Source organism: Saprolegnia parasitica, assembly GCF_000151545.1.
Source record: "Saprolegnia parasitica CBS 223.65 unplaced genomic scaffold supercont2.6, whole genome shotgun sequence".
Lineage (NCBI taxonomy): Eukaryota > Oomycota > Saprolegniomycetes > Saprolegniales > Saprolegniaceae > Saprolegnia > Saprolegnia parasitica.
The window spans coordinates 525,494-548,573 of NW_012156400.1; the positions used below are offsets into that span (position 1 = coordinate 525,494).

The 23,080-nt window shown below is 59.5% G+C and overlaps 11 protein-coding genes across 11 annotated transcripts in view; 4 read left to right on the top strand and 7 right to left on the bottom strand.

Moving 5' to 3' along the window:
- Nucleotides 1-229, top strand: part of SPRG_19427 (hypothetical protein) — a gene marked incomplete at both ends in the record, with an annotated part of 2,058 nt that extends 1,829 nt beyond the window's left edge. The window contains one exon of the mRNA XM_012341271.1: nt 40-229. Within this exon, the coding sequence (XP_012196661.1) occupies nt 40-229 (190 nt within the window). The remainder of the gene's footprint in view (nt 1-39) is intronic.
- Nucleotides 230-607: 378 nt separating this feature from the next.
- Nucleotides 608-2,617, bottom strand: SPRG_02515 (hypothetical protein; the record flags this gene model as incomplete). Its single annotated transcript, XM_012341087.1, has 9 exons — nt 608-904; nt 946-1,157; nt 1,208-1,315; nt 1,365-1,412; nt 1,454-1,595; nt 1,644-1,657; nt 1,709-1,864; nt 1,919-2,533; nt 2,611-2,617. 9 exons carry the CDS (start codon nt 2,615-2,617, stop codon nt 608-610), a joined length of 1,599 nt encoding a protein of 532 aa, XP_012196477.1.
- A 676-nt stretch (nt 2,618-3,293) lies between these two features.
- Nucleotides 3,294-4,209, bottom strand: SPRG_02516 (hypothetical protein; the record flags this gene model as incomplete). Its single annotated transcript, XM_012341088.1, has 3 exons — nt 3,294-3,484; nt 3,535-4,030; nt 4,075-4,209. The coding sequence occupies 3 exons, from the start codon at nt 4,207-4,209 to the stop codon at nt 3,294-3,296; spliced, it is 822 nt and encodes a 273-aa protein (XP_012196478.1).
- A 1,673-nt stretch (nt 4,210-5,882) lies between these two features.
- On the top strand, nt 5,883-9,994 carry SPRG_02517 (hypothetical protein). Its single transcript, XM_012341089.1, has 3 exons — nt 5,883-6,785; nt 6,836-7,222; nt 7,273-9,994. Exons 1-3 carry the CDS (start codon nt 5,946-5,948, stop codon nt 9,913-9,915), a joined length of 3,870 nt encoding a protein of 1,289 aa, XP_012196479.1. The 5' UTR covers nt 5,883-5,945; the 3' UTR covers nt 9,916-9,994.
- A 150-nt stretch (nt 9,995-10,144) lies between these two features.
- SPRG_02518 (hypothetical protein) lies at nt 10,145-10,395 on the bottom strand (the record flags this gene model as incomplete). Its single annotated transcript, XM_012341090.1, has 2 exons — nt 10,145-10,237; nt 10,285-10,395. 2 exons carry the CDS (start codon nt 10,393-10,395, stop codon nt 10,145-10,147), a joined length of 204 nt encoding a protein of 67 aa, XP_012196480.1.
- Nucleotides 10,396-11,319: 924 nt separating this feature from the next.
- Nucleotides 11,320-12,024, top strand: SPRG_02519 (hypothetical protein; the record flags this gene model as incomplete). Its single annotated transcript, XM_012341091.1, has 2 exons — nt 11,320-11,922; nt 11,965-12,024. 2 exons carry the CDS (start codon nt 11,320-11,322, stop codon nt 12,022-12,024), a joined length of 663 nt encoding a protein of 220 aa, XP_012196481.1.
- Nucleotides 12,025-12,286: 262 nt separating this feature from the next.
- SPRG_02520 (hypothetical protein) lies at nt 12,287-13,825 on the bottom strand (the record flags this gene model as incomplete). The annotated part of the gene is made up of 1 exon (XM_012341092.1): nt 12,287-13,825. One exon carries the CDS (start codon nt 13,823-13,825, stop codon nt 12,287-12,289), a length of 1,539 nt encoding a protein of 512 aa, XP_012196482.1.
- A 478-nt stretch (nt 13,826-14,303) lies between these two features.
- On the bottom strand, nt 14,304-17,438 carry SPRG_02521 (hypothetical protein). The gene is made up of 12 exons (XM_012341093.1): nt 16,314-17,438; nt 16,218-16,268; nt 16,040-16,168; nt 15,910-15,998; nt 15,737-15,858; nt 15,445-15,682; nt 15,311-15,387; nt 15,105-15,268; nt 14,912-15,061; nt 14,776-14,859; nt 14,535-14,726; nt 14,304-14,485 (listed from the first exon to the last, which is right to left on the bottom strand). Exons 1-12 carry the CDS (start codon nt 17,178-17,180, stop codon nt 14,315-14,317), a joined length of 2,334 nt encoding a protein of 777 aa, XP_012196483.1. The 5' UTR covers nt 17,181-17,438; the 3' UTR covers nt 14,304-14,314.
- A 19-nt stretch (nt 17,439-17,457) lies between these two features.
- SPRG_02522 (TKL protein kinase) lies at nt 17,458-19,776 on the top strand. Its single transcript, XM_012341094.1, has 8 exons — nt 17,458-17,527; nt 17,569-18,564; nt 18,609-18,934; nt 18,997-19,048; nt 19,096-19,173; nt 19,223-19,282; nt 19,325-19,425; nt 19,470-19,776. The coding sequence occupies exons 1-8, from the start codon at nt 17,477-17,479 to the stop codon at nt 19,750-19,752; spliced, it is 1,947 nt and encodes a 648-aa protein (XP_012196484.1). The 5' UTR covers nt 17,458-17,476; the 3' UTR covers nt 19,753-19,776.
- A 360-nt stretch (nt 19,777-20,136) lies between these two features.
- Nucleotides 20,137-21,826, bottom strand: SPRG_02523 (hypothetical protein; the record flags this gene model as incomplete). The annotated part of the gene is made up of 8 exons (XM_012341095.1): nt 20,137-20,840; nt 20,887-21,007; nt 21,055-21,177; nt 21,226-21,321; nt 21,363-21,446; nt 21,515-21,579; nt 21,627-21,680; nt 21,724-21,826. The coding sequence occupies 8 exons, from the start codon at nt 21,824-21,826 to the stop codon at nt 20,137-20,139; spliced, it is 1,350 nt and encodes a 449-aa protein (XP_012196485.1).
- A 123-nt stretch (nt 21,827-21,949) lies between these two features.
- On the bottom strand, nt 21,950-22,923 carry SPRG_02524 (hypothetical protein). Its single transcript, XM_012341096.1, has one exon. The coding sequence runs from the start codon at nt 22,873-22,875 to the stop codon at nt 22,093-22,095; it is 783 nt and encodes a 260-aa protein (XP_012196486.1). The 5' UTR covers nt 22,876-22,923; the 3' UTR covers nt 21,950-22,092.
- Between the last annotated feature and the right edge of the window lie 157 nt (nt 22,924-23,080).

The window sequence follows — 23,080 nt, forward strand, 5'->3', positions numbered from 1 at the left end:
GGTGTGGTGCGGCAAGCAGCTCAAGAAGCTCGGTGCAAGCGACGACCTCACGCTCATCCAGTACTGCGCGACGCTCGACGACTCTGGCGAGATCCGCGAGACACTGGCCGCCAACCTTGGGTCCACGCCCAAGGTCTCGGCGTTTGCGACCGAGTTTATCAACAAGAAGCTGGCGCTGCAGAAGCAGGCCAAGTCGACGCCCCGCCGCAAGAAGAAGGGCGACGAGTAGGAAGCGTTGCGTCGTAGCGACAGTAGTGGTTAGGTCTCGGTCCGCGGTAACAGGCACATCGTCGAGTGACTCGTGCGATGTTCAAGCACATGGTCATATCATCGCACGCAAGACCAATGTCGACGCGCGTCTCGCTTTGGCGGTGGCTTCAAGTTGGTTTCTGCAGCGTGCGCTTCTAGCTGTCTTCCTCGGCTCGCACCGGCGATGGTGAGGATGATGATGGTATCACTACCAATGAGGACGTCTGCGCACGGCGCCAACCATGTCGGCGCGAGGTCGCACCACCCGAATGTTGGGCAGCACATCATCGCAAGGCGTATGTTGTGGGAGACGGCAACGTAGATTATAGTAGATTAGGTGCACGCGTCGATCCCGTGCTTATCGGTTCTGGAGCGTCTCCAGAATGAGGTCGCGACTCAGTAGTTGAAAGCCCTCCGTCTTGGTGACGGTGTCGAAGTGCCGAACGATGAAATGCATGCAGAGGTCGCGAAGTCGGGTCGCGTGGAGCTCGTCGGCCGCGCTCAAGAGGACGCCAGCGTTCTCGACGGCGAGGCCTTTCTGGACGACGAGCTCGCACAAGCCCTTGAGTCGGTCGAGCGTATACATGTCGGCGGCCGCGTACAGCTCGATGGCCAGTTCCGGCGTCGGTACGTCGACTGCGTCGTTGTACATGTACTCGAGCAAGAGCAAAACACCGAGGCGCGAATCGTCTCGACGTGCACTTCAAGTTCGCGCGCCTCGCGCATGCCCGAGCAAAACATGGCCTTAAAGTGGTCCGAGCGCGCGGCCAAGATCGCGCGGTGGGCGTGCACGCGCCGGCCGTCGACGAGAAACACGACGTCGGCAAAGTCGGGCTGGTCGATGAGCGACCGCATGTCGGCGGCGTACGACGAGGTGAGCAGCGACGGCCGCAGCATCGCGACAGGATCTAAGTCGACGAGAATCGCCACACATTTCCAAAGGCGACACGATGGGTACCGACGAGGGCGACCGTGTGCTCGTTGTACGATGCGATCGAGACGACGCGCTTGGACTGGAGCGTATCGACGAGCTTGGGCAAGGTCACTTTGACTTGGTCGTTGTGGCCTACAACATGAACGCTCCGAGGGGTAGGGTTCCATGCGCGAGGACGAACCGAGTTTGCCGTGGTCGCCATTGCCCCACGTATAGACCTCGCCGTTCTCTACACGTGCTGTAGGAAGACAATATTGTCCACAAACGCACCCGTCAACGCGACCGTATGGCTCCAGCCACACGTGATTTGCACGACAACCTTGTCGGCGAGGTGCTTGACGAGCGACGGAATCGTCTTGTTGACCTTGTCGCCGTGACCGAGTTGCCCGTGCTCACCGCCACCCCACGTATACTAGAGTAGACACTGTGATGGATCCTGCAGGCGCAGCAGAGTTCGCACGATCTCGCCCGTGTCTAGGCCATGCATATATCAGGTCAACCAAGCGATGTACATGCAACGTTTACCGGTGACCGCGGCCGTGTGAAAGCCGCCGCAAGCGACCTGCTTGATGCGCTTGCCATGCAGCGTCTCGACGACGCGCGCGACGAGCTGGTTGCGCTCGCTATTGTGCCCGAGCCGACCAAACTTGCCTTCGCCAAACGTGTACAGCTCGCCTTCGTCTAGGCGGCCGGGTATATAAGCGTGTCGATCTCCAACATGGAAGGAATAGGTACCGCTGAGCGCTGCTGTGTGAAACCCGCAGGCGGCAATCTGCATGATGGACTTGTCCTTGAGCTCGTCGACCGCGCAGGGCAGGTATTGATGGCCGTCCGTGTCGCCGTGGCCGCTCACGCCGTTCTCCTTGTCGCCCCATGTGTACACGTCGCGGTTTTCAAGGAGCACGACGGTGTGGCGCGACCCGCAAGCGACCTGGTCGACCTTGTGGTTCGAGAGCGTATCGACGAGGTACGGCACCGAGTGCCCGCTCTCGTTGCCGTGGCCGAGCTTGCCGTACATGCCGCCGCCCCATGTATAGAGCTCACCTGTGACGGTCACGGCGGCTGTGTGGTAGCTGCCGCATGTGACTTGCTTGATGCGCTTTCCGTGCAGCGCTTCGACCAACCGTGGCACAAACTTCCATCCGTTGTCGCCATGGCCCAGCCGCCCATCGTCGCCGCGGCCCCACGTATACACATCGCCATTTTCATCGAGCACGACGGTATGGCCGCTGCCGCACGCGATCTGGACGACGCACTTGTCGCGGAGCGCTTCGACCAGCACGGGCCGGTACTGGTCGCTGGTATCGCCGAGCCCGAGCTGGCCGTCTTCGCCGCGCCCCCAGCTGTACACTACACATTGCTCTGTCACTAGACAGACACGGCGATAGCGACCGCTGTCTTCCGATGGCGTCGGCGCGTCGGCGTACCTGCCATGCTGCTGCTGCTGCCGGTCTTGGATCTCGGCCACCTTTTTATTATGGTATTTAAATAAAATACGCTCCGAATCCTTCGATATTTCGCTCCCACCTTCGCTTCGAGCATCCTCGCCTACAAAAACCAAGTTTTCTCTCGCACGCAGGCAGTTGCGCCGAACTTCGAAGTAGGTTGGGTGCGATGGCCAATCAAACGTCGCCGCCTGCGATGTTTTGGACCAATCAAAGCTGCTCTTCAGGTACACTAACAGAGACGCGCGACCGCCCAAGACGCGGCATGTGCCGCGACCAGATTTTATTTTCGGCATGTCCGAGCTCCCGCAAACGCAGTCACGCGTGGGCCATGCCACGGATAAAGACATGCATCGCTCGTGCGTGCTGACGTCGACCTTACTGCTTTGACTTGGGGCAAGCGTCTTCTCTCTTTTCTGTCGGATGGCTTCTTATCATCCTGCTACCGTCACCGGTACAAAAGGCGCGAACTGCAACCGTCAACTGCAACCGTGCGTCACCAGGAAGAGGAGGCATGACAATATGTACGAGACAAAAGTGTACATATCAGCGGCAATGTTGTCTACGTGTCGCCACTGATATATCCTGCGAAATGTGAGTGAAATATCAGCCAACACGACGAAAAATGTGAAAATGTGGGTACATGAGCGCAAGCCGAGATGAATTTAACTAGTCTTGCCGAGCGCGAGGACCAGCGTGAGGACGAGTAGCACAAGGATGAGGCCGAGCACGCCGTAGCAGATCATCTTGCGCTTCGTGCAGACGCAGTAGGATTTCCGCATGTCGGCTTGCTTGACCTGGTTCAAGCCCTCTTCGGCGTTTTCGTGGGCGTTGTCAATGTTGTCGGTGATCTCAACTAGCATCGTCATCCGCATCATCATCTTTCGCCCAGAAGACTCGTCCTACCAATGACTTCGCCTTGGTCCTGAACGAGGCCGTCAATCTCCTTGTACGCGGCGTTGATCTCCTTGAGCTGGTGGTTGATGTGAATAATGTCTTCTTCGCGGCGCATCATATCGTCCTCGTCGTACGTCGTCACATGGGCTTGGGCATAAATCTGGTCTTCGTTGTAGTTGAAGAAGTTGTTGCCGTTCGTCTCGCCCTTGGGCTGCACAAACGAGGACGACGACCGGCGAATGTTGTCGACGGCCTGCGTCTCGGCCGCGACGACCGTCTCGCAGCTCTTCTGGAAGAGCTCGAGCTGCGACTTGAAGTCGGACGAGAGCTTCTTCACGGCCGTCGCACGGGCCTTGGCTTTCGGGCCGCTCTTGTTCTTGACGTCGTCCGTGAGCAGCTTGAGCCGCTTCTGGATCTTGCCCACGAGCTTGTTGCCCTTGTCGACGAGCTCCGTGAGCTTCTCGTGGTTGGCGCGCGAGTCCAGCGACGTGCCATAGAGCGAGACCTACCGCGAACATCGATGACGACGATGCAGAAAGGGCGAAGTACCTTTTGGTCGATCGAGCGGATGATGCCATTGAACTGCCCGACCGCCTTGGACACTTCGCTCAGTAGCGTCTCGTACTGGCCTTGGTCCATGAGACCGCCTGCGTTGTTCCGGGGCGAGTTGAACGAGTCGTACATGTTGATGCTAATACACGTAACCGCATGAGCCTCGTCGTCGTCGGCGTGGCCGCGTCGTACCGGCGGAGGCCGAGACGCCTTGTGAAATGGCGAGCTCCGAGCGTGAGTCACGTACCATCGCCAGGCTCTTTCTAACCGAACGGTTGGCGGCTGGTCGAACTTGAGCAAATGGTTTGCGACTGGAAAATTCAAGTGTGGACACGAAGACGCGCGGGCAAGCCGAGCGGAAGCCGCTGGTCGACCCAAAAGTAGACAAGCGATCGTTCTTGGAGTCGGTGACCGGCGACGTGCCGATCCTCGTTACCTCCCTATTAGTACTGTTTCTCGTCGTGTGTGAAATACGTGTTGTTTGTGGAAAAGACGCTCCATTTCACACGTGATGCTCATGGTGTTTTTCGAATTCACACGTGGCCCACATACAACACACGTGTGCGCCAAGATCGCAAACTTGTCGAAACCACGGTTCGTCTCGTACCAGAACTTCTTGGTACCCTGAAAGCGTGACGCGAGGTCGCTTGAGAAAGCTACTGCTCGCAAACGACGATGCGAGAAGGGACGTGGGCAACCGGGAGGCGCACGGCTGCGCGTCGTCACGCGACCACACAATCCCAGAACACAAGGTTTTCTGGCCATGCTAGAACGACGATGTGCGTACCTGGTCTAAGGATACGCTTTCGTAGGCGTTGGCAGGCTGCCAGCAAAAACGACGCGCTTCCGGCACTCTTCCTGTCGGTGTCACTACGCGACCCAAGCGCTTCGACATCATGTCGTCGCTGCAGAATGCACCTACTGCTACTAGGACAACCCGGCCACTCCATCGTGTGAACGCCCGCTACAGAGCCAGAAGAAACGGTGACTCCAATCGCAGCGGTTCCGCCTGCGGTCCACACATGACGTGGCACGTTGTGCCGAAAATAAGCCGCGGGTCTGTCACAAGAACCGGACTTTCACGGACGTTGTGCCGAATTCCGAAGCAGGACCACACGAAATTTTGCGGCGCCAAAACGTTGCAGGATTCTCAGGACGATCTCGCACGGGTACATGTAGTATCAGCTGGTGTCTACCACAACCCAACCACGCAAGGCCGCGCGATCCTGGACCAGTGCGACCTCCCCGTCTCTACCTTGGCCTCTTCCTTCATGTGCTCTTCTGCGTGGCGGCAATTGCCGCGTGTACAAGGCGTGTCGCACGCCGCGTTGTGTCTCCAGCTGGTCGTCGGTCGTCTCTTCTTGGCGCCAGCATCGCATTTGCACGCCTGCACATGCATGTATCGTCGTGTCTACCTCGCTCGCTCGCCTCTTGGGTGCCACATGCGTTGTGAGGAAAAGAAGTTCAACTTGGCCGCGCGGCTGCCTTTGGCTTCATCGCCACCAATGCCAGAGCATGTACGGCCGTACATTCTCCACACCCCGCCGTGTCATTGACGACGCGGTGCAATTTTAAAAAAGCAAACTGTGGCCATACCTTTCAACCTAGCCATGGGGCAAGATACGACAGCCGAATAAAAATGTGTCATTGACTGCAAAGCCGTACGTCCGCCCGCCGTCGCGACGACAGTGTATCTTGCGTTTTGTATGGAAAGACCGTCCATTACCGTACATTGAGTGTAATGTACGGTACGTACTATGTTTGGATCGGGTGTACGGGCTTTGGGGCCTCACTTTACTTTCGAGCGCGGACCTCCGGAACCGCCTCATCTTCCTCCGCCTCCGCATCGACCGACGACCAAGTAGACGATGTCGTCGCTCGAGATGGTTCCCGGGGCGCTCTGCTACGTGCCCGATGAGGTCGACGTATGGCTGCCGGCCGAGGTCGTCGGGCAGAAGGCGGGCACGAAGCAGATCACATGCAAGGTCTGGACCGTCGATGGCCACGTCGAGGAGCGCGTCGTCGACCTCGAAGACAAGAAGACGCGCGCGCTCATGAGCGGCAAGGGCGAGGCCATGGAGACCGTCGACACGCTGCCGTTCCAGAACGAAAACGTCGGCGACGACGGAATTGAGGACATGATCACATTGAACTACCTCCATGAGGCCGCCATCTTGTACAACGTCAAGAAGCGCTTCTTGCGCGAGCTCCCATACACATACACGGGCACGATCTGCATTGCGGTCAACCCGTACAAGTGGCTGCCCGAGCTGTATGCGGAAGAGCAGCACGTGCGGTACCTCAACATCCCACGCGAAGAGCTGCCGCCGCACGTGTACGCGACCTCGGTCGCGTCGTACGAAAACATGAAGACGCACAGCCGCAACCAGTCGATCCTCGTCAGTGGCGAGTCGGGCGCTGGTAAGACGGAGACGACCAAGATTCTCATGAACCACCTCGCGACGATCGCCGGTGGCATGAACGATGGCACGATCAAGAAGATCATCCAAGTCTCACCGCTGCTCGAGTACTTTGGTAACGCCAAGACGGTCCGCAACGACAACAGTTCGCGCTTCGGCAAGTTCACCCAGCTCCAGTTTGACCGCGCGGGCACGCTCGTCGGTGCCAAGTGTAAGACGTACCTCCTCGAGAAGACGCGTGTCATTGGCCACGAGTTTCCCGAGCGCAACTACCACATTTTCTACCAGGTAGATGCTTGCACGATATGTATGCGAAGGACTCAGATTGTATGTTGTAGCTCATCGACTCGGGGGACATGGCCAAGACGCTCTTCCTTGATCAGGACGCTACATACCGGTACATTGGCGAGAAGAGCACGGCGCTCATCGAAGGCAAGTCGGACGCACACCACTTTATGGTCACGGCCGAGCGCCTCAGCCTCATTGGCTACTCGGCGGCGGCGCAGCTCGACCTCTACAAGACGCTTGCTGGTATCTTGCACCTCGGCAACCTGCAGATCATCTCGGACCCGTCCGATGACGAAAAGTCCATGATCGCGCCCGGCGATGTCTCGGCGACGTACATCACGCAGCTCATGGGCCTCACGATGGAGTCGCTCGAGAAGGCGCTCTGCTCGCGTACGATGCGGGCGCGCAACGACGTGTACAGCGTGCCGCTCAAGAAGGTACTATCATCTCGATATCTTGGCGGCGGTATCTCATATTGCGACGCTAGAGCGATGCGGAAGCGTGTTTGGACGCGCTCGCCAAGGCCATCTACTCGCGCGTCTTTGACTGGCTCGTCGAGCTCATCAACTTGTCGCTCTCGAACGATGCCAAGATGACCAACCACATTGGCGTGCTCGATATCTTTGGGTTCGAGCACTTCAAGTTCAACTCGTTTGAGCAGTTTTGCATCAACTACGCCAACGAGAAGCTGCAGCAAAAGTTCACGTCGGACGTGTTCAAGACGGTCCAGATCGAGTACGAGGAAGAGGGCATCCAGTGGGAACACATTGAGTTCTCGGACAACCAAGACGTGCTCAACGTCATTGAAGACCGCATTGGTATCATCTCGCTCCTCAACGAAGAGCTCAAGAAGACCAAGGGCTCGGAGGCCGGCTTCATGTCGACGATCTCGTCGATCAACAAGGATTTGTACAAGCCCAGCGTCATTGAGTTTCCACGTACGTCGCGCACCGAGTTTATCATCAAGCACTACGCGGCGCCCGTCAAGTACGAGTCGCTCGGGTTTCTCGAGAAGCACAAGGATAACTTGCTCCCGGATCTCTCGGACCTCATGCGCGGCTCGGACACGACGTACATCCAAAAGCTCTTTGAGGAAAAGGCCGTCGAGGAAAAGAAGGAAGAGGTGCCGGCCGGTCGCCGTCGCGGCGGCACGCTCAACATCTCGACCGTCGGGTCGCAGTTCAAGGACAGCTTGACGGAGCTCATGACGACGATCCAGTCGACCAACGTGCAGTACGTGCGTTGCATCAAGCCCAATTCGATCAAGAGCGCGACGACGATGGAGAACGCGATGGTTGTCTCGCAGCTGCGGTGCGCCGGTGTCATTGAAGCCATTCGCATCTCGCGCGCCGCGTACCCGAACCGACAGACGCACGAGGAGTTCTTGGCCAAGTTCCGCCTCTTCGTCCCCGCGGGGCCGGGCAACCCGCGCGAAAAGTGCGAGCAGCTCATGACCAAGCTCAAGCTCACGTCGCCGGCGCAGTACCAGATGGGCTGGACCAAGATCTACTTCCAGCTCGGCGTGCTCGAAGAGCTCGAGGACCGCCGCAAGAAGTTCCTCGACAAGAAGGCGCGCTTCCTCCAGAAGATCATGAAGGGCTTCACGCAGCGCATCAAGTACCTGCGCCAGCTGCGCGCGATCGTCAAGCTGCAGTCGGTCATCCGCTGCGTGCTTGCGATGCACCGCTACAACACGTTCCTCAAGGGCCTCGTCAAGGCGCAGGCGCGCATCCGCGGCATTCTTGGCCGCAAGGTGGCGCTCGAAGTCAAGCGCAACCACTGCGCCGTCATCATCCAGCGCCATCTTCTCGGGTATGCCAAGCGCATCACGTACAAGAAGAAGCGCCGCCTCATCATCCGCGTCCAAGCGTATGCGCGTATGCACCTCGAGCGCCCGAAATACCTCGCCGCGCTCAAGGAAAAGAAGATGGAAGCCGACATGCAGTACCAGCTCAAGATGCTGCAGCAGCGTCTCCTCGAAGAGCAGGCGCGCAACGCGCAGCTCGCGCAGGCGCAGTCGCAGCCGACGACCAAGTCGACGGACAAGGCGATTATTTCCGACTCGGCCGATATGATTGGGTCGCTCCAGGACGCCAACGCGATCTTCAAGAAGGAGAACGACGAGATGAAGTCGAGCCTCGCGTCGCTCAAGTCGGAGCTCGAGAAGCTCAAGCTCGACAAGGAGCTCGCGATGGCCAACACGATCGTCAAGCTCAAGCAAGAGCAGGAAGCGCTCAAGGTCGCGCACAAGAAGATCGAAGCGCTCGAGGCCGAGAACGCCAAGCTCAAGGACACGATTGCCAAGGGCGGGTTCCCAGCCCACGACGCCAGCGCCAAGCCCGCGCGCCGCAAGCTCTTCCGCACGCTCGGCGCCAAGAAGATCACCGAGGCCGACGTGCGCGCGGCCGAAGGCGGCGTCATGCTCGACTCGCTCACGGACGAGAAGGATGTCTCGACGGGCTCGTCCCACCTCGGGTCGGCTGTCAGCCTCATCAAGAACATCAAGCGCCCCGCCTTCTGGGGCAACGCGACGCCGGCACACGCTACACCGGCGCACGCCGACGACGCGACGTCCGACACGGAGAAGCGCAACTCGGACTACAACGACTCGACGGTCAAGACGGACGTCGAGAGCGACGGCGGCTCGCGCACTTCGGTGCTGGGCATGATCTCGTCCGCGTCGACCTCGAGCGTGAGTGGCGCCATGAGCCGCATCAAGGGCGGCATGGGTATCCCGTCGGGTTTCAAGAGCTTCTACGGCAACAAGGGCGAGGAAAAGAAGGACGAGGCAGCGACGACGGCGACCAACGGCAAGACGGTCACCAACGGCACGTCGCGGCCGGGGCTCAACCGCGTCGAGAGCAAGGCCCGCGTCATTACGAGCAACTTGCCGCCGCAGGAGTCGTTCAACCTGGACTCGCTTCCAGAGGCGCCGCTGCCGATGGGCTGGGAAGCCAAGGTCTCGCGCAACAACGGCAAGGTGTACTACGTCAACAAGTCGCTCAAGCTCACGCAGTGGGACCGTCCGACGATCGAGACGCTCAAGCTCATGAAGCAGAAGAAGGCGCAGGAGACGACGGCGGCGGCGGCGACACCCGCGGCGCCCGTCGTTTCGACAACAACAGAGTAGAAAATGAAGGAAGAAGGACGTCGTATGTAGGTATTATATTGAGTCTGTTGGGAATGCAAGAGATATTCGGGTTACGTGATTGCGTCTTTTTCGATCTATCAAGTTGATGGAGAGCATACCGCGCCGTCTGACAGCCTCGTCTTCTTGTGCGATGCGACTCCACAAACTAGTACTACGGCACCATTGAGATAAGCTCACTAAGTCTGACTCTGCTAGCTCTTGGTTAGAGTTAGTTGTCGCGCTTCCGCATCCCGCGCCCGTCTTGCTTGAAGCCGCCAAGCTCGAGGCACTCGCGCAGCCAGGCCATGATCGTAGAAGGCTTCTCCGTCAGACTGAGGTCGCGTACGATCGCTGCGGCTGGCGCGTTACCGACGCCTTGCGCGTGGTTGGCGAGCTCGTTGTTGCGTCCTGCACGGCCAAGAGGTAGGCTTCGTTGAAGGTGATGTCGAGCTTGGCCTCGCCGACGATCTTGCCAAGCATCAAGCACTCGCAGAGGCTTTGATTGCGCAGCCGCACGACCTGCTTGGGAGAGTACGCGGTCGGAAGCCCAGGACGTGCTTGATTGCGTCGCAGCCGGATGGCTGGGGACACAGACCGTCGTACCAGTTGGCAGCATAATGCACCGCCAACGTTGCAATCTTAGGCTGGAGCCTTTGCCGCTCGTTGGTGGTCACTCGCTCGACCAAGTTACCAAGCTGCGGTCCCGCTGGGTTGTATGCCTGGTTCATCGCCCTCGTCGCAGTCGGCCACTGCAACATCGTTGGGCGCCAAACCAACGACGACGGGTGGCGGCGATGACTGGCAGCTCGGGTGCACGTGATGCAGCTTCTTGGCCTACGTCGATGGGTCCTCGCCGCAGTGTGGACGTCGATGGCATGCCGATCTTCGCCGCCCGGTGCGATGACGTGCTGGCGTCGCGCTCGGCAATGGCCTTGTCTATGCGCCGCGGGCAGTAGTGGCTCCGCACCTTCCCCCAGGGAGACGGGCTTGTGTGAGCGCGTGGTTGATACCACGCCGTCAAAGATCTTGTTTGGTAAAATGTGGTGTGCATGTCAAAATTTGTGGCGTTTGCCATATTTAGCGATAGAACGCCATGTCGCCAGCTCGCATCGGCGCGCCATCATTTGCATGGCCAACGAACGGTACAACCTCACGGGGGACTGATGTGAAGAAGTCCATATCTTGTACACACGTAGCTTGCTCGTCGTCGACTGAATCGGGTTAGGTTTTCACTTGCGTTACCGGTGCCAAATACACCTTTGGTTTGTCGTCATTGATGGTTCGAAGGTATCAGCAAGCACGCTGTCTCTGCAGTCAGATTCCGTCACCTGACTTGGAAGCCATCCTATTGGCCTGTCAAACGACGGTGCGCGCTTCCTACGTCACAACTCGATTCGTCCTCCGATGCACACTTCTTTTTCCTCGGCGCCGACCAGTGGTGGCACACCCGCCATCTTATCACAGTACCTTGTCGCTGCCTACAAAGAGCTCCTGTCTGCGGCCCATACCAAGTTCTTTGAGGCCGAGAGTGCCCACACAACCGCGCAGCAGCAGTTGGCGCAGCGGTTGCTCGACTCGGAGGCTGCCCGCCGAGTGCTCGAGCGTGAGCGCGACGGTGCGCAGCGCCGGTATCAGCTTGAACGTACACTGTACGTAAAGGCAGTGGAAGACATGGCCGCGCAAAATGTCGAGATGGCCAAGCTGCGCCGCGGCCACGAAGAGACGACTGCGTTGGCAGCACGCGTTTCGAGCCTCGAAGGGGAGCTACGCGCAGCGACACTGGCGTCGCAGCAGAAAGCAAACGCTCTCGAGATCACGTTGGCCAAACTTCTCGACGACAATATCGTCCGAACGGCCTTGAAGGACATGAACGACGACATGCTTTCGCAGCTCTCGGCGCTGGAGCAGCAAGTGCTCACGATGGAAGCACGCCACTCGCAATACAACTTTGCCACTTTGAAAGCGGTCCTGGGGCTGGACATGACTGATGGAGAACTTCGGACCAAGGTTCATGTGATGTCGTCCGAAATGGCGGCTATGCGCTATGAGCTGGTCAAGCTCACGTCCAAGCAAGCTCTACGCGACGTGAAACAGCGTCGTTCCAAGTGAGAGACAGCATTCGTGCACCTTGAAAAACGCCTCCTACGAGGTAATTTCACTGGACAAAGAAGACATTTCATGTTGTATTCCCATCAAAACATCCATAGAGTCAGCCAGTTATCGACTCTATGAATACATATCCCATTTCAAGTGTGTAGCTAGACCACTAGGTCGTAGATACATGGTTGAGTTTGCCTTTTACGACAGTTACGAAACCACCAAAAGAAAAGACAACTTGTCCATTACTACATATCAAATCGCAAGCATTGCACTATACAGCCGGCACCGTTGGCTCAGAACGAGAGCGCTTCATGTCGAGGGCCTTGTCCTGGAACTGCTGGAGCGTCTTTCGGAGCGCGTCGACGTTCAAACCGTCGTGCACATACGCACTGCCGCCGCGAACGTCGAGGAGGATCGCGTACGGACCAGTGACGTCGTCGTCCTTGACACCGGCAATGTCCCGGACGCGGTCGCCGAGGCCACCGGCGGTCTTGACCGTGAAGAAGACGACACTCGGTTCGTCCTGCACCGTGCAGACGTCGCCGGTGCAGACGGTGCCACGACCGCACTCGGCCGCGAGCGTCTTCATGTCGGCTTCGTGCTGAGCGAGGTCGTCGCCTTCGAGCGTGTGGCAGTACGAGACGAGCGACGGCTTGTCGTTGATCGAGAATCCGTTCGAAGACGTGCTCACATGGAGGTCCACGACGCTCATGGGCGGCCACGGAAACGCGCTGTTGTCCGTGTCGCTCGTGATCGCTGCGACCGCGTTCTTGTTGATGACGGCCCGGGTCGGTCCTTGGTTGACGCCCAGCACGACGACCTGCGGAATCGTCTCGAGCTCGTAGAGTTCGGCAAAGTCTGTGAACGCCGTCTTGGCTGTGTCAAAGGGCACGGCAAGCCACGGCATGGTCGAGAGCTGGTCGTCAAACACGTTCTGGCTCTCGTCGCACGAGAGATAGAGCACTTCGAGCTCGTGGCCATGCGCCTTGGCGCTCTCGTAGGCGTCCGCGAGGCGCAGCGTGAACGCATCGCAGCTCTCGACCGCCGCCGTCGCAAAGTACAAAAGAAGCACTTTTCCCTTGAGGTCGCCAGCACCAAAGACGGCGCCGTCACGGTTGATGAAGCGGTCGCCGAGCATTTGGCGAAACGTCTTGGGCACATACGGGAAGGCGAGGCCGTCCGGGTCGGACGAGATCTTGCCGCGCGCGTTGGTCGTGATGACAGCGCCATCTTCGTCGAGCACGACCAGCGTCGGGATGCCCTGCACGTTGAACTTGGTGCTCAGCGCCTCCTTACGGTCGCGCTCAGTGTACGGCAGCGCGAGCCACGGCATCGAGCCAAAGTACTCTGCGAACGCCTCGTCGTCCGAGTCGGAGCTGACAAAGACGATCTCAAAGTTGAGCTGCTTTTGCAGCTTGGTGTAGTACGTGGCGAGCGTCGGCGTAAAGCCGCGGCACGGACCGCACCAGTGCGCGCTAAAGTACAGCAGCACCTTCTTGCCAGCGAGGATCTCGGCCGTGGCGACAACAGTCGAGGAGTGCGGCGCGACCTTGTCCGGGATCGGCGCCTCGGTGAACGTGCACTCGGGCTTGAGCGTCGCCGCCTCGTGGATGCACTTGCTGCACAGATCAAAGTTGGCGTCCTGGTCGCAGCTGAAGCGCTTGCCGACGATTTGGTCCTCGCAGCCGTCGCAGCCGTGGGGCCACTCGAACGCCGCCTTGTACGCGTCTTGGTCGATGGCCACATCGGTGCGCGGCGGTCCGCTCTGGAGCAGCGTCGGTCCGAGGAGGTCCACAAAGGCAGAGGTCATGCTGATGCTGGTCAAGGGGCAAAGGCAAAGTGAGCGTGTGGGTTGCTGCCGACATGTCGAGCGACGGGATTGGTTGAACACGAATCTGGGGGATGGCCGTTGGGTTGTGGCCAATCACATGGCCGCTAGACAGCGTGCGCGCGTTTGATTGGTCGCTGTCGGAGCCGCTGAATGGTGGTCGTTGATATACTCCATAAATCCCTGGAAGGTTGATACTCGATACCGGTCGCTTCATGTAGCCAGGGGCCCTCGGTACAGCAAGTTTAGCAATATGTGACTATGGTTTTATAGAAGCTCCTTGATAGTTTTGTCGAAGAAGAGCGTGACGTTGCACAGAGCTGCGACGCGACAGCGTGCTTTTCTCAAACCATTCTTCGAGCGGACGTTCATTCCGCTGCACGTTTGCCTCCTCCACCCGAGCAGCTGCGTCTTTGACATTGGGACTGAGCTCAATCCCCTGCAAGGAACCCACACAGAAGACGGCAATGCTTAAGGGTGAAATGTTATGTCGACGTAGCGCGCCGAGCTCTTTTGCTTTTGGTGCAGCGACTTGGCGTCCGTCGCGAGCGCAAACTGGTTGGTCGAGCTGCGTCGCTCGAGTGCGTGGGCGACGTCACGGGGCAAACCACGCTTGGACGACGTGGCGTGCTGCGCAGTCGACTACAATGTTCAGAGTACGCCACGCTCGTCCCGATCCTCGTAGAGCTACCTGGAGGTGCTGCATGGCTTCTTCGACGTGACGTGGCGGCACGAGCTTACGGTACGCCATCGAGCTCGCGACCTCGGCGTCAGTGGGTGGTTTGAGCGGCGAGAGCGGCGCCTCGGCAGCCGCTTGGTCATTGTCTTCGCTTGCAGCTGTTCTGTCGAGTCCTAAGAGCGATGTGGCCTTGCCACGAATCCACTACCGTAGATAACTAAGAACCGATCGTTGGTCGCCGCAATGTACGTACGCCTCGCCAGCCTTCCCGAGGTGCTTCATGCCCCTCGTCCATGTCATAGCTGCTCGTAGCCGCGCGCTGCGCTGGCGCGGCCGCCTAGTCGCATAGTTCGTATGATCTTTGGCGGCTGCATGAACAGGCGGCCTACGGTCGGCGAGGTTGGACGGGGCGGCTGGCGAAGCGAGCACTGGCTGTCCAAGTAGTCGAGCAACGGCGCTGCCGTCTCGTCGCCTCGCTCGAGCAGCATCTCGTACGGTGTTTCGCCGTCGCGATCGGCCGCAAATGGGTCGCCACCGTACTACACTTGCGCTCTTGCAACGTGTTGAGAGACAGAGACATACCTCGAGCACGAGATGGAGGCAGGGCAGGGAGCCGCTGAGCGCCGCGGCGTGCACGAGTGTTCGGCCATCGTCGTTGGCGGTACGAACGTCGGCCGCGCTCTCGAGAAGAAACTTGACAATGCTCAAGTGCCCGCGACGACTCGCGAGGAATAAAGGCGTGTGGCCTACCCTCCACCATCAACTTTTGTAGCCAAGAGCGTCCATACCGTGGGCATCCCGCGCCTCCATGTCGGCCATGTACTCGCAAAGAAGCGAGACGCATTCGAGTCGACCATGCGCGCTTCTACCTCGATTATGCAGCATGCATCAACCAATTGACAGACAATATCGATTGTCGTACGCAACGTGCAGCGGCGTCTGGTCGTCGTCGTTGCGCGGATCGGGTGACGCGCCGTGCACGAGGAGCGACTGCAACGTGACGAGGTCGCCGTCATAGACCGCGTCCAATACATTGGACGGATTGTCGTCTTGGACACGAGCTTTGGCAGCGTTGTTGAAGAAGGCACTCCAGATGGCCCCCACGCGCTCCGGTGCAATCGGTGCCTCGTCGTCCTTGACGTCGTCCTCATCATGATCGACTAGACAAAATACCCGCATGGGCTTTGGCTCGAATGAAGGAGAGAAGCAAGTACAGGCAATCGCGTCGGATGGCCCCAACGACGTCGCGTCGCCTTCCTCGACGTAAAGGGACCTCTCGCTCTCTCGTACTGGGAGGTGGCTTTCGACCATTGTGGTCACCTCCAAACGGGAGCGGCTACGAAAAAGCGTGTGAGCCCTTTCCTGCAGCGCTGACCCATCGACGTACGCGGCGACTTGAACGACGTCGTCGACTTGGCGCTGGAGGTCTTGGAGCGTTGCGTACTGGGCTTGCTGGGCGTCGTTGAACGTTTGTTCCTATGTCTTTTGAGATGCAGATTTGTAAAAATCCAATTCACTTTTTGCCACAAAAGCGCGCGCTCGGCATCGAGGTCCTTCTCGCAGCGGTCGACGACCGCTTCCAGCATGACGATGCGGGCGTTGGCGATGCGGTGCGCTGTCTCGAGCGTCGTGTAGCGTTCTTGCAGCTAGTACGGACCAGTGGATATCGCTTGCGAGCAGCAGCAACATGCCAACCTCATCGAACTGCGCGTGCGCCATGGTCACCTCGCGCTCCAGCGCCGCCCGCTACAATAACGCTAAGACAATATAGCGTCGGTTTATAGAAACCACCTGTGTGAGGAGAGCCATGTCGGCCACCGGCGCTTGCTGTGCCGACGCTTTCTGAAGCAGCTGGACGCAGGCCACATGGTTGCCTAAAGTGCTTAGCTGCAGTGGCGAGCGGGCGGCCGAGTCGAGCACGTCAGGCGTCGCGCCGTGCCGCAGTAGCACGTCCACGCAGCGCTGGTACCCAGAGGCTGCGGCAATGTGCAGCGCCGTCTGCTGCGCACCGTCAACGAGGTCCAAGTTCGCGCCGTAGACCGCGAGGAGCGCGAGAAAGGCAACGTTGCGCTGCCGCGTCGCGACGTGCACGAGGCCATTGGCGTCCACGTCCGTGAGATTCAAGTTCGCACCACTCTCAAAGAGAAGTTGCGCCATGCTTATGTGCCCCAGGGCATACCACACGGCGGTGCGGCCGTTGTGGTCTGATACGTCGAGCAGTTGCCGCCCATGACGCAAGAGCAGCCGCGTCGCCGCGTTCACATCGCCCGCGGTCACCGCACTAAAGAAGGCGTCGCGGCCATTGTCGTCCGTGCTCGGTGCTTCCCACTGCGACGCGTGGGTCCGTGTGTTGTAGTAGTACGCGTACCCTGCCTCGGTTTGGCAGACGACCCACTCGGACGCAGCGTCGTTGTAGACAGGTGATGCTGTCGCACCACTTTTGGCCTCGAGCAGGGGCGTCTCGTCCGAGTCGTCTTCATAATACGAGTCGAAGTGAAGGCTACGCAATGCGTCGGTGGCATCGTCGAGACGGCTGCGGGAGGGCCCCGACGGTGCAGGGGCAACATCGATGGGGTTTTTCTTGGGACTCGTTTTTTCGGGCGCCGTGGGCTCGGCATCGGCCGTGGCATCCACTTTGGTTGGCACTGCGACCGTCATGACCTTGGTCAACGCCACCGCCTTGACACTGGTTGTCTCGACCTCGTTTGGTATGCGATAAAGGTCTATGAGGGGGGCGGGGGTGGCGTCGCTTTTGCGAGACTTGGCAGTTCGGGCGCTTCCTTGGGCAGTGGACTCGTTTGGTTGTCGCTCTGAGCGATCGAAAGCAAGTCGGAGGTTGCATCAAGGACCAGGACGCTCTCGCTCGCCATCGGGACCTCGGCCGCCATTCGCACTTGTTTCTGAACCGTTTCGGGCCAATTTAGATTCGAGAAATGTCCAAATCACAGCGCGCGATGCCAGCGCAGAGCAACGAGACGAGGAGCCGAGAGGCGTGGCTGCGCGAGGTAAACTATGATTTCCGCACATGTCTTGACGCGTGATGTAGCGCCCGCTCTTGAAACTACCTGCGACGGCCCACACCGGGTCTCGAGCGGCGCTGAAAGAGACGTCGGGCTCCCCGCACCGCATCCACCGCATTCTCGAGCAAGACGGTGTGTCGCAGCTCATTGCAACGTGGGGCAAAACCACGGGCTACGACTGCCCGTACCTTCCGTCGCCGACGAAAAAGGGCGTGCCAACGTCAATGACACAGGCTCGTCACTTGCGGAACGCGCCGTGCCACACGCTGCCGTCGCCGCACAAACCTGCGTGGAACGCGTCCGTGTACGAATCGAAACGCGCCGGCAACATCGGCATCATCTTGCACAACCATAAGCTCGCCATGACGCACAGCAAGGAGCGGCTGCCCGGCCACCCCAAGTTCCTCGCGCAAGTCGTGCTGCCGTTGACCCCCGAGCTGTACGGCGTGGACTACGACAGCGACGGAGCATCGGCGTTGGACGTGAACGCTCACCCGCAGTGGCGCCTTCGCGTGCATATTTTGCATGGCGCCAACGTTGTTGATCCGTGCCGATGGCGGCGCCCCCACGTCTGCAGTCGGCTCTTGCGCCCATATGTGCAGATCGTCGTGCCCACTGCCCCCGTCGCCACGACGCCGACAGCCTGCAATGCGCCGACCACGTCGCCCATGTGGTCGATGGGCTGGGTGGACTTTCGTTTGCTCTCGAACGCGTCCTTTCCGAGTGCGTTCGAGGTGCGGGTCCTGAATCGCTGTAATGGCAACGAGCTCGTGGTTGGCGAGGCATCGATCCCGATCCAGCGCACCCGCTTCTGCGATTTCGTGCAGCTGCGGAGTCGACGCGGGAAGCCCACGGGCAGAATCAAGCTACTGTACCTCCTCGAAGGTACCGTGCCCCCGACGCCGCCCCCGCGCAACCCTCTCTTTCCCTTTGCCGACCTGGCGACCGCAAAAGCTGCGCTGCGCAAAGTCGACGTTCGGCCTCCGAGCGTACTCGCGCCATCCCCCACCCTTCGACGCCCCGTACGTTTGGGATATTGGCATAGGGTTAGCGTACGTATGTTTAGGTCAGCGACGTTCTCGCACTTCTCGAAACCCTTCGCAGTCGGGTGCCAGACGAGCGTATCGAGCCGGAAGCGATCTCAAAAGCCAACGACGCTGTCATTGGCGAAGGCATCTCTGCCGCCGTCTACAGTCTCGACGACGGCAAGCGCGTTCTCAAAGAGTTTCGGTATGAAGAGATCGGCGGCGCGCCTCCGTACCCCGTCGTCGCCGCCTTTGGGCGCGAGCTCGAGCTATGGCTGTCACTGCGCCACGCCAACATTTTGGAGCTGCAATATGTGCGCTTCTCACCGCGCTTGGGGTTCGTCTCGGCGTACATGGCGGGTGGCAGGTACGAAATTCACTGTTTGAGATGGACCTTGAAGAAGATTCGACCTTCCATGTACTACATAGTCTGTATGCGAGCCGGGACCGCCCAACGTGGGCACTCGTGACACCAGTCCAGGTATCCCAGCAGTGACTTACTTCGTTGAATACGGTATGTTTTCATAGAAAGGGTACTTGGCTCTCCAGGTCGCTTGTGCGCTGGCGTACCTTCATGAAGAGCGCATCGTGCATCGGGATCTCAAGGTGCGTCACGCTTGGCGATCGATGCGGTGGTATTATAACCTCGTGATAGCTGCACAACGTCCTCCTCGTGGCGCCAATTGAAGATAGCACGAGTGTACCCGAAGCCAAGGTAGTAGAGGCCGTCAGGATACGAGGGCGACTCCGCCGGTAGCTTTGTGACTTTGGCAGCGCGATTCGCCTCGGTGCGTCCAAGGCCACAGACGCGATGGGGACGTCGGGGTACACAGCCCCCGAGGTCTTTTCGGGTGACGGGTAAGGCGCGTATGGAGACGCGTATGGCCACACACAGCGAGTAGATATACGTACCCAAGTGACATTTGGAGCTTTGGCATCTTTCTCTGGGAGCTCTTCTGCCCGTACCCCAACCCGCACTCGAACCCGTTTGCGGGAGTAGCCCCCGATGACTTTATTGCCAAGGCTACCCACGGGCTCCGTCCGCACTTGCCGTCCACTCTCGGTGGCTACGGACACGTAATCGAAGAGTGCTGGCGCCTCATTCCGAGCGAACGCCCGGCGGCGACGAGCCTCATTGCAACGCTTGCTGACCTGCTGCCGTCATCCACCAGTCCTTCTTCGTAGCACCAATTCGGGCGGCTAAAAGGGACGCTTTTGTTGAGCCCGGGACATAAATTGTCGTTGCGCATCGGGCTCGTGTACAGCGCTGAGCTAGCAAATGTCGAGTGTTAACCACCCTGTAATTCAGATCTGATAGACAAATCCGAGCCCACTATACTAGTATATGGTCATCGAGGCCACTACATCATCGCCCGTTTTGTGGACGCTGCGCCACCAACGTCAGGCGTTGATGAAAGGCTAGGCGCTGAGAGCGGACGATCGACGCGAGGTTGGGGCGTCGGGGCATGCATCGCATGCTCATGCGTATCAAGTCACAAGTTTCATTGTATCAAGTCGCGTGGCTGGTACTATCAAGACCACGTCACGCGTGTCGGGTAAGGTGGCGTCCTAGTCGAGGCGGCCGGGCGCGATTGTTGCAATGAGCTTTCGCAGCGCGTTGAGTTCCTTCTTCTCGACGAGGTCGAATTCGAGCACAAAGAAAACGAAGCGCTTGAAGCTAAAGTTGAGGTGCGACTCGGCGTGGAGCGCGACAAAGTCGGCCAGGTGCGAGTGGTAAATGTGCGCGTAGACTCGAAAGAGCCGCTTGAGAATGTTGCGCGCGCTCGTTTCCATGCTGCTTGGCGGCGCCAGCGTTCCGGAAGGAAAGAGAGTCGGGTTCTCGATCTGGACTTCGACCCAGCGAAGGAGCTTGTCGACATAGGCGCTGGCACTGCACGCCGTCGGGACGCCGCCGTCGTCGGCCCAGAGGTACGTGTAGCACGGCCCGGCCGTCATGGCCGCGCACGAACTCGGCGTGCACAGCTCCGAAATCGTGCCGTAGAGCAGCGACACTTCGTTGAAGAAATCCACGACGTGGACGGCGATCCACTCGAGCTTGGCGAACCCGGGCGGCAGCTGCACCGCTTCCAGTACATCGAGGCCACTCGCCAATGACGCTTTGATGTGCTTGTGCATCTCCCACGTCTTGGTACCGTATGCATGTTGGTGCTTGGGTCGCATCGCGCGACTCTTGTCGAGGATGTCTAGATCGTCCGAGCCATGGCGCTGGAACGAGCCGACTTTGTCGCAACTTTCTTCCGTGTCCGTGTCGTCTACAAAAACGAGGTAGTCTGGCATGGGTCTTGCGTCGATGTGCACCTTGTGGGTCCAGCGACCGGGCCTTGGGCAGGATCCGTGGCGACGCTAGTTGAATGCGACTGCGCAACTGCTGCGAGCCGTGCTGCAGTGCTGTTGCCCACTGCTGCTGGGACTCGGCCAGCTACATGCATAAAATGGCTACATGGCGAGATGGAAACGAAGCTCTACTTGAAGCAGCGGCGGCTCGACGACAGCGCGAACGTCCAGAGCTAGAAGCGACTTGACTTGGTCGCGCACGTCAGCATCGAGCTGCTGAAAGCGCTCTTGAGCAGCGTGTAGCTTGGCCCGGTTCTACACCACGCGTGCATCCAACCATTCTGCACAAAAGAGGCTCGTGACCCGCTGGAGCCGCGCCGACTCGCCGTGCATGTCGCGCACCTTGGCTTCGTACCGCTGGGTGGTGGCGAGTGCACTCTTGCGGTGGTCCATGCGATGCTACGGCAGGCGTTAGCTCTCAGAATCGCACGGCAGCGTACGCGGAGGTGCGGAAACGAGCCCAGGAGCGATTGCAGCGGCGCAATGGCCGTGGTGCGGAACTGCGCGACGCTGTCTGCCAACGTCTTTGCTCGGACAACGACGTCGTCTAGCAAGATCCACATGGTCACAGATGCGCATGGAAGCCATGTACGTCGTCGTCGTCGTTGGCCGGTGGTATGAGCAGCGCGCGCAGCTCGGTCGATGTCTGCATGAGCTCTAGCCACAGACGTCGCATGAAGTGATGGCGGTGCGAGCGGCGGCACCCGCGAGCGCTTGGCTGTGGCGCACGAGGAGCGAGCTCGTCGTCCGCAGGCGATCTACCACGATAGCGTGTGCCAAGGAATCGCATGCGGGCCGTACCTTCGACCACCGAGAGCTGCGCGGCGAGCGCGGGAAAGTCGGTCGCGTCCTCGAGCGACGCCGGCGGCGCGTCGGTCGCCCGCTTGGAGAAGAGTCGCAGCATGCTTGAAAGTTTGTGGCAGTTGCAAGCGGCAAGCGTAACGGTTCCCAAGTGCGCGAACCTGACGTTCCTCTCCACTCAGGCACGACAGGTTGTGCAATGGCTTATACGACGCCATTTACATGCACATTCACATATCGAGTTTTTTGCGGTAAAAATGAGGTAGTATTCCGCGTAAAACTGCATTGACATTCACATTGAACCAGGTACCCATGCAGCACCGGGCTTTGCACAGGCGAACGAGGGCGAGCAGCGCCATCGACCGCCGCTTACGAAGCCGACGCCGTCGGTCGCTCCCAAGTCGTGAGCTTGAGCTCAGGGTTGACGTAATACGTGCGGCCGCCGCTGCGACTCACCTTGACGAGCCAGCCGGGCGCGAGCGGCGGCCACTCGTCCGCGGGCTCGGTTTCTGCCGGGCTGTCGCAGCTCTTGTAGTCGAGGTTTGTTTCGTCCGTGGATTTCGTTCCTGTCGCCGGCATGACCACCATCGTGCTCGGGTGCTCCCATTGCGTGATCTTGAGCGACCGGTTGATGTAGTACGTCTTGTCGTTGGAGCGGCTCACCTTGGCCTCCCAGCCTTTGGGCAACGTCGGGTCGTCCGACGACGCGTCGGCTGCGTCGACGCTGCCGCTTCTCGCCGCGCCCGGGCGACCAATGCGACCTTTGATGGATGCTACGGCGTACCCGAGCAAGGATGTTCGCGGCGTCGTGTCGGTGCTGCCTGGGTCTGACCGCCGTGCTGACGTCGTCTCGGTCGGCGCGCCCTCAACCGGCGACTCGTAGCGGCGAAAAGCCGTCGGCGCCTTGGACGCCACGGCGGTCTTGAGGCGGCCCAGCGCAGTGCTCAGGTGCGACGCCGGCGTAAGGTCGGGCTCGTCCGTGAGCGAGTCGAGCTGTGGCTTGTCGTCCTTCTCGCTGCGTGCGAGGGCGTCCTTTAGCTGCGCGTTCTCGGCTTCGAGCTGCGCCGACTTGGCCTCGAGCTGCGCGTACGCGAGCTTGAGGGCTGCGAGCTCGGCTTCGAGGGCTGGCTGCTGTGTGACGTCCGTCGTCATTTTGTCTGTCACCTGCGTTCGCGTGATATTAGTTTTGCCCAATCCGCTGCGTCCTCTTCTGTGATTGGCTGAAATCGAGGTCATTGACACAAATCGAGTGCTGCTGGAGTGGCGACATCGGCGCGCGACCAGATGCACGGGTACCCTACAGCAGCGCTCTGCAACCGCCGAGGCAAGCATTGAAGTAGCTATGGCGTCTTCTCAG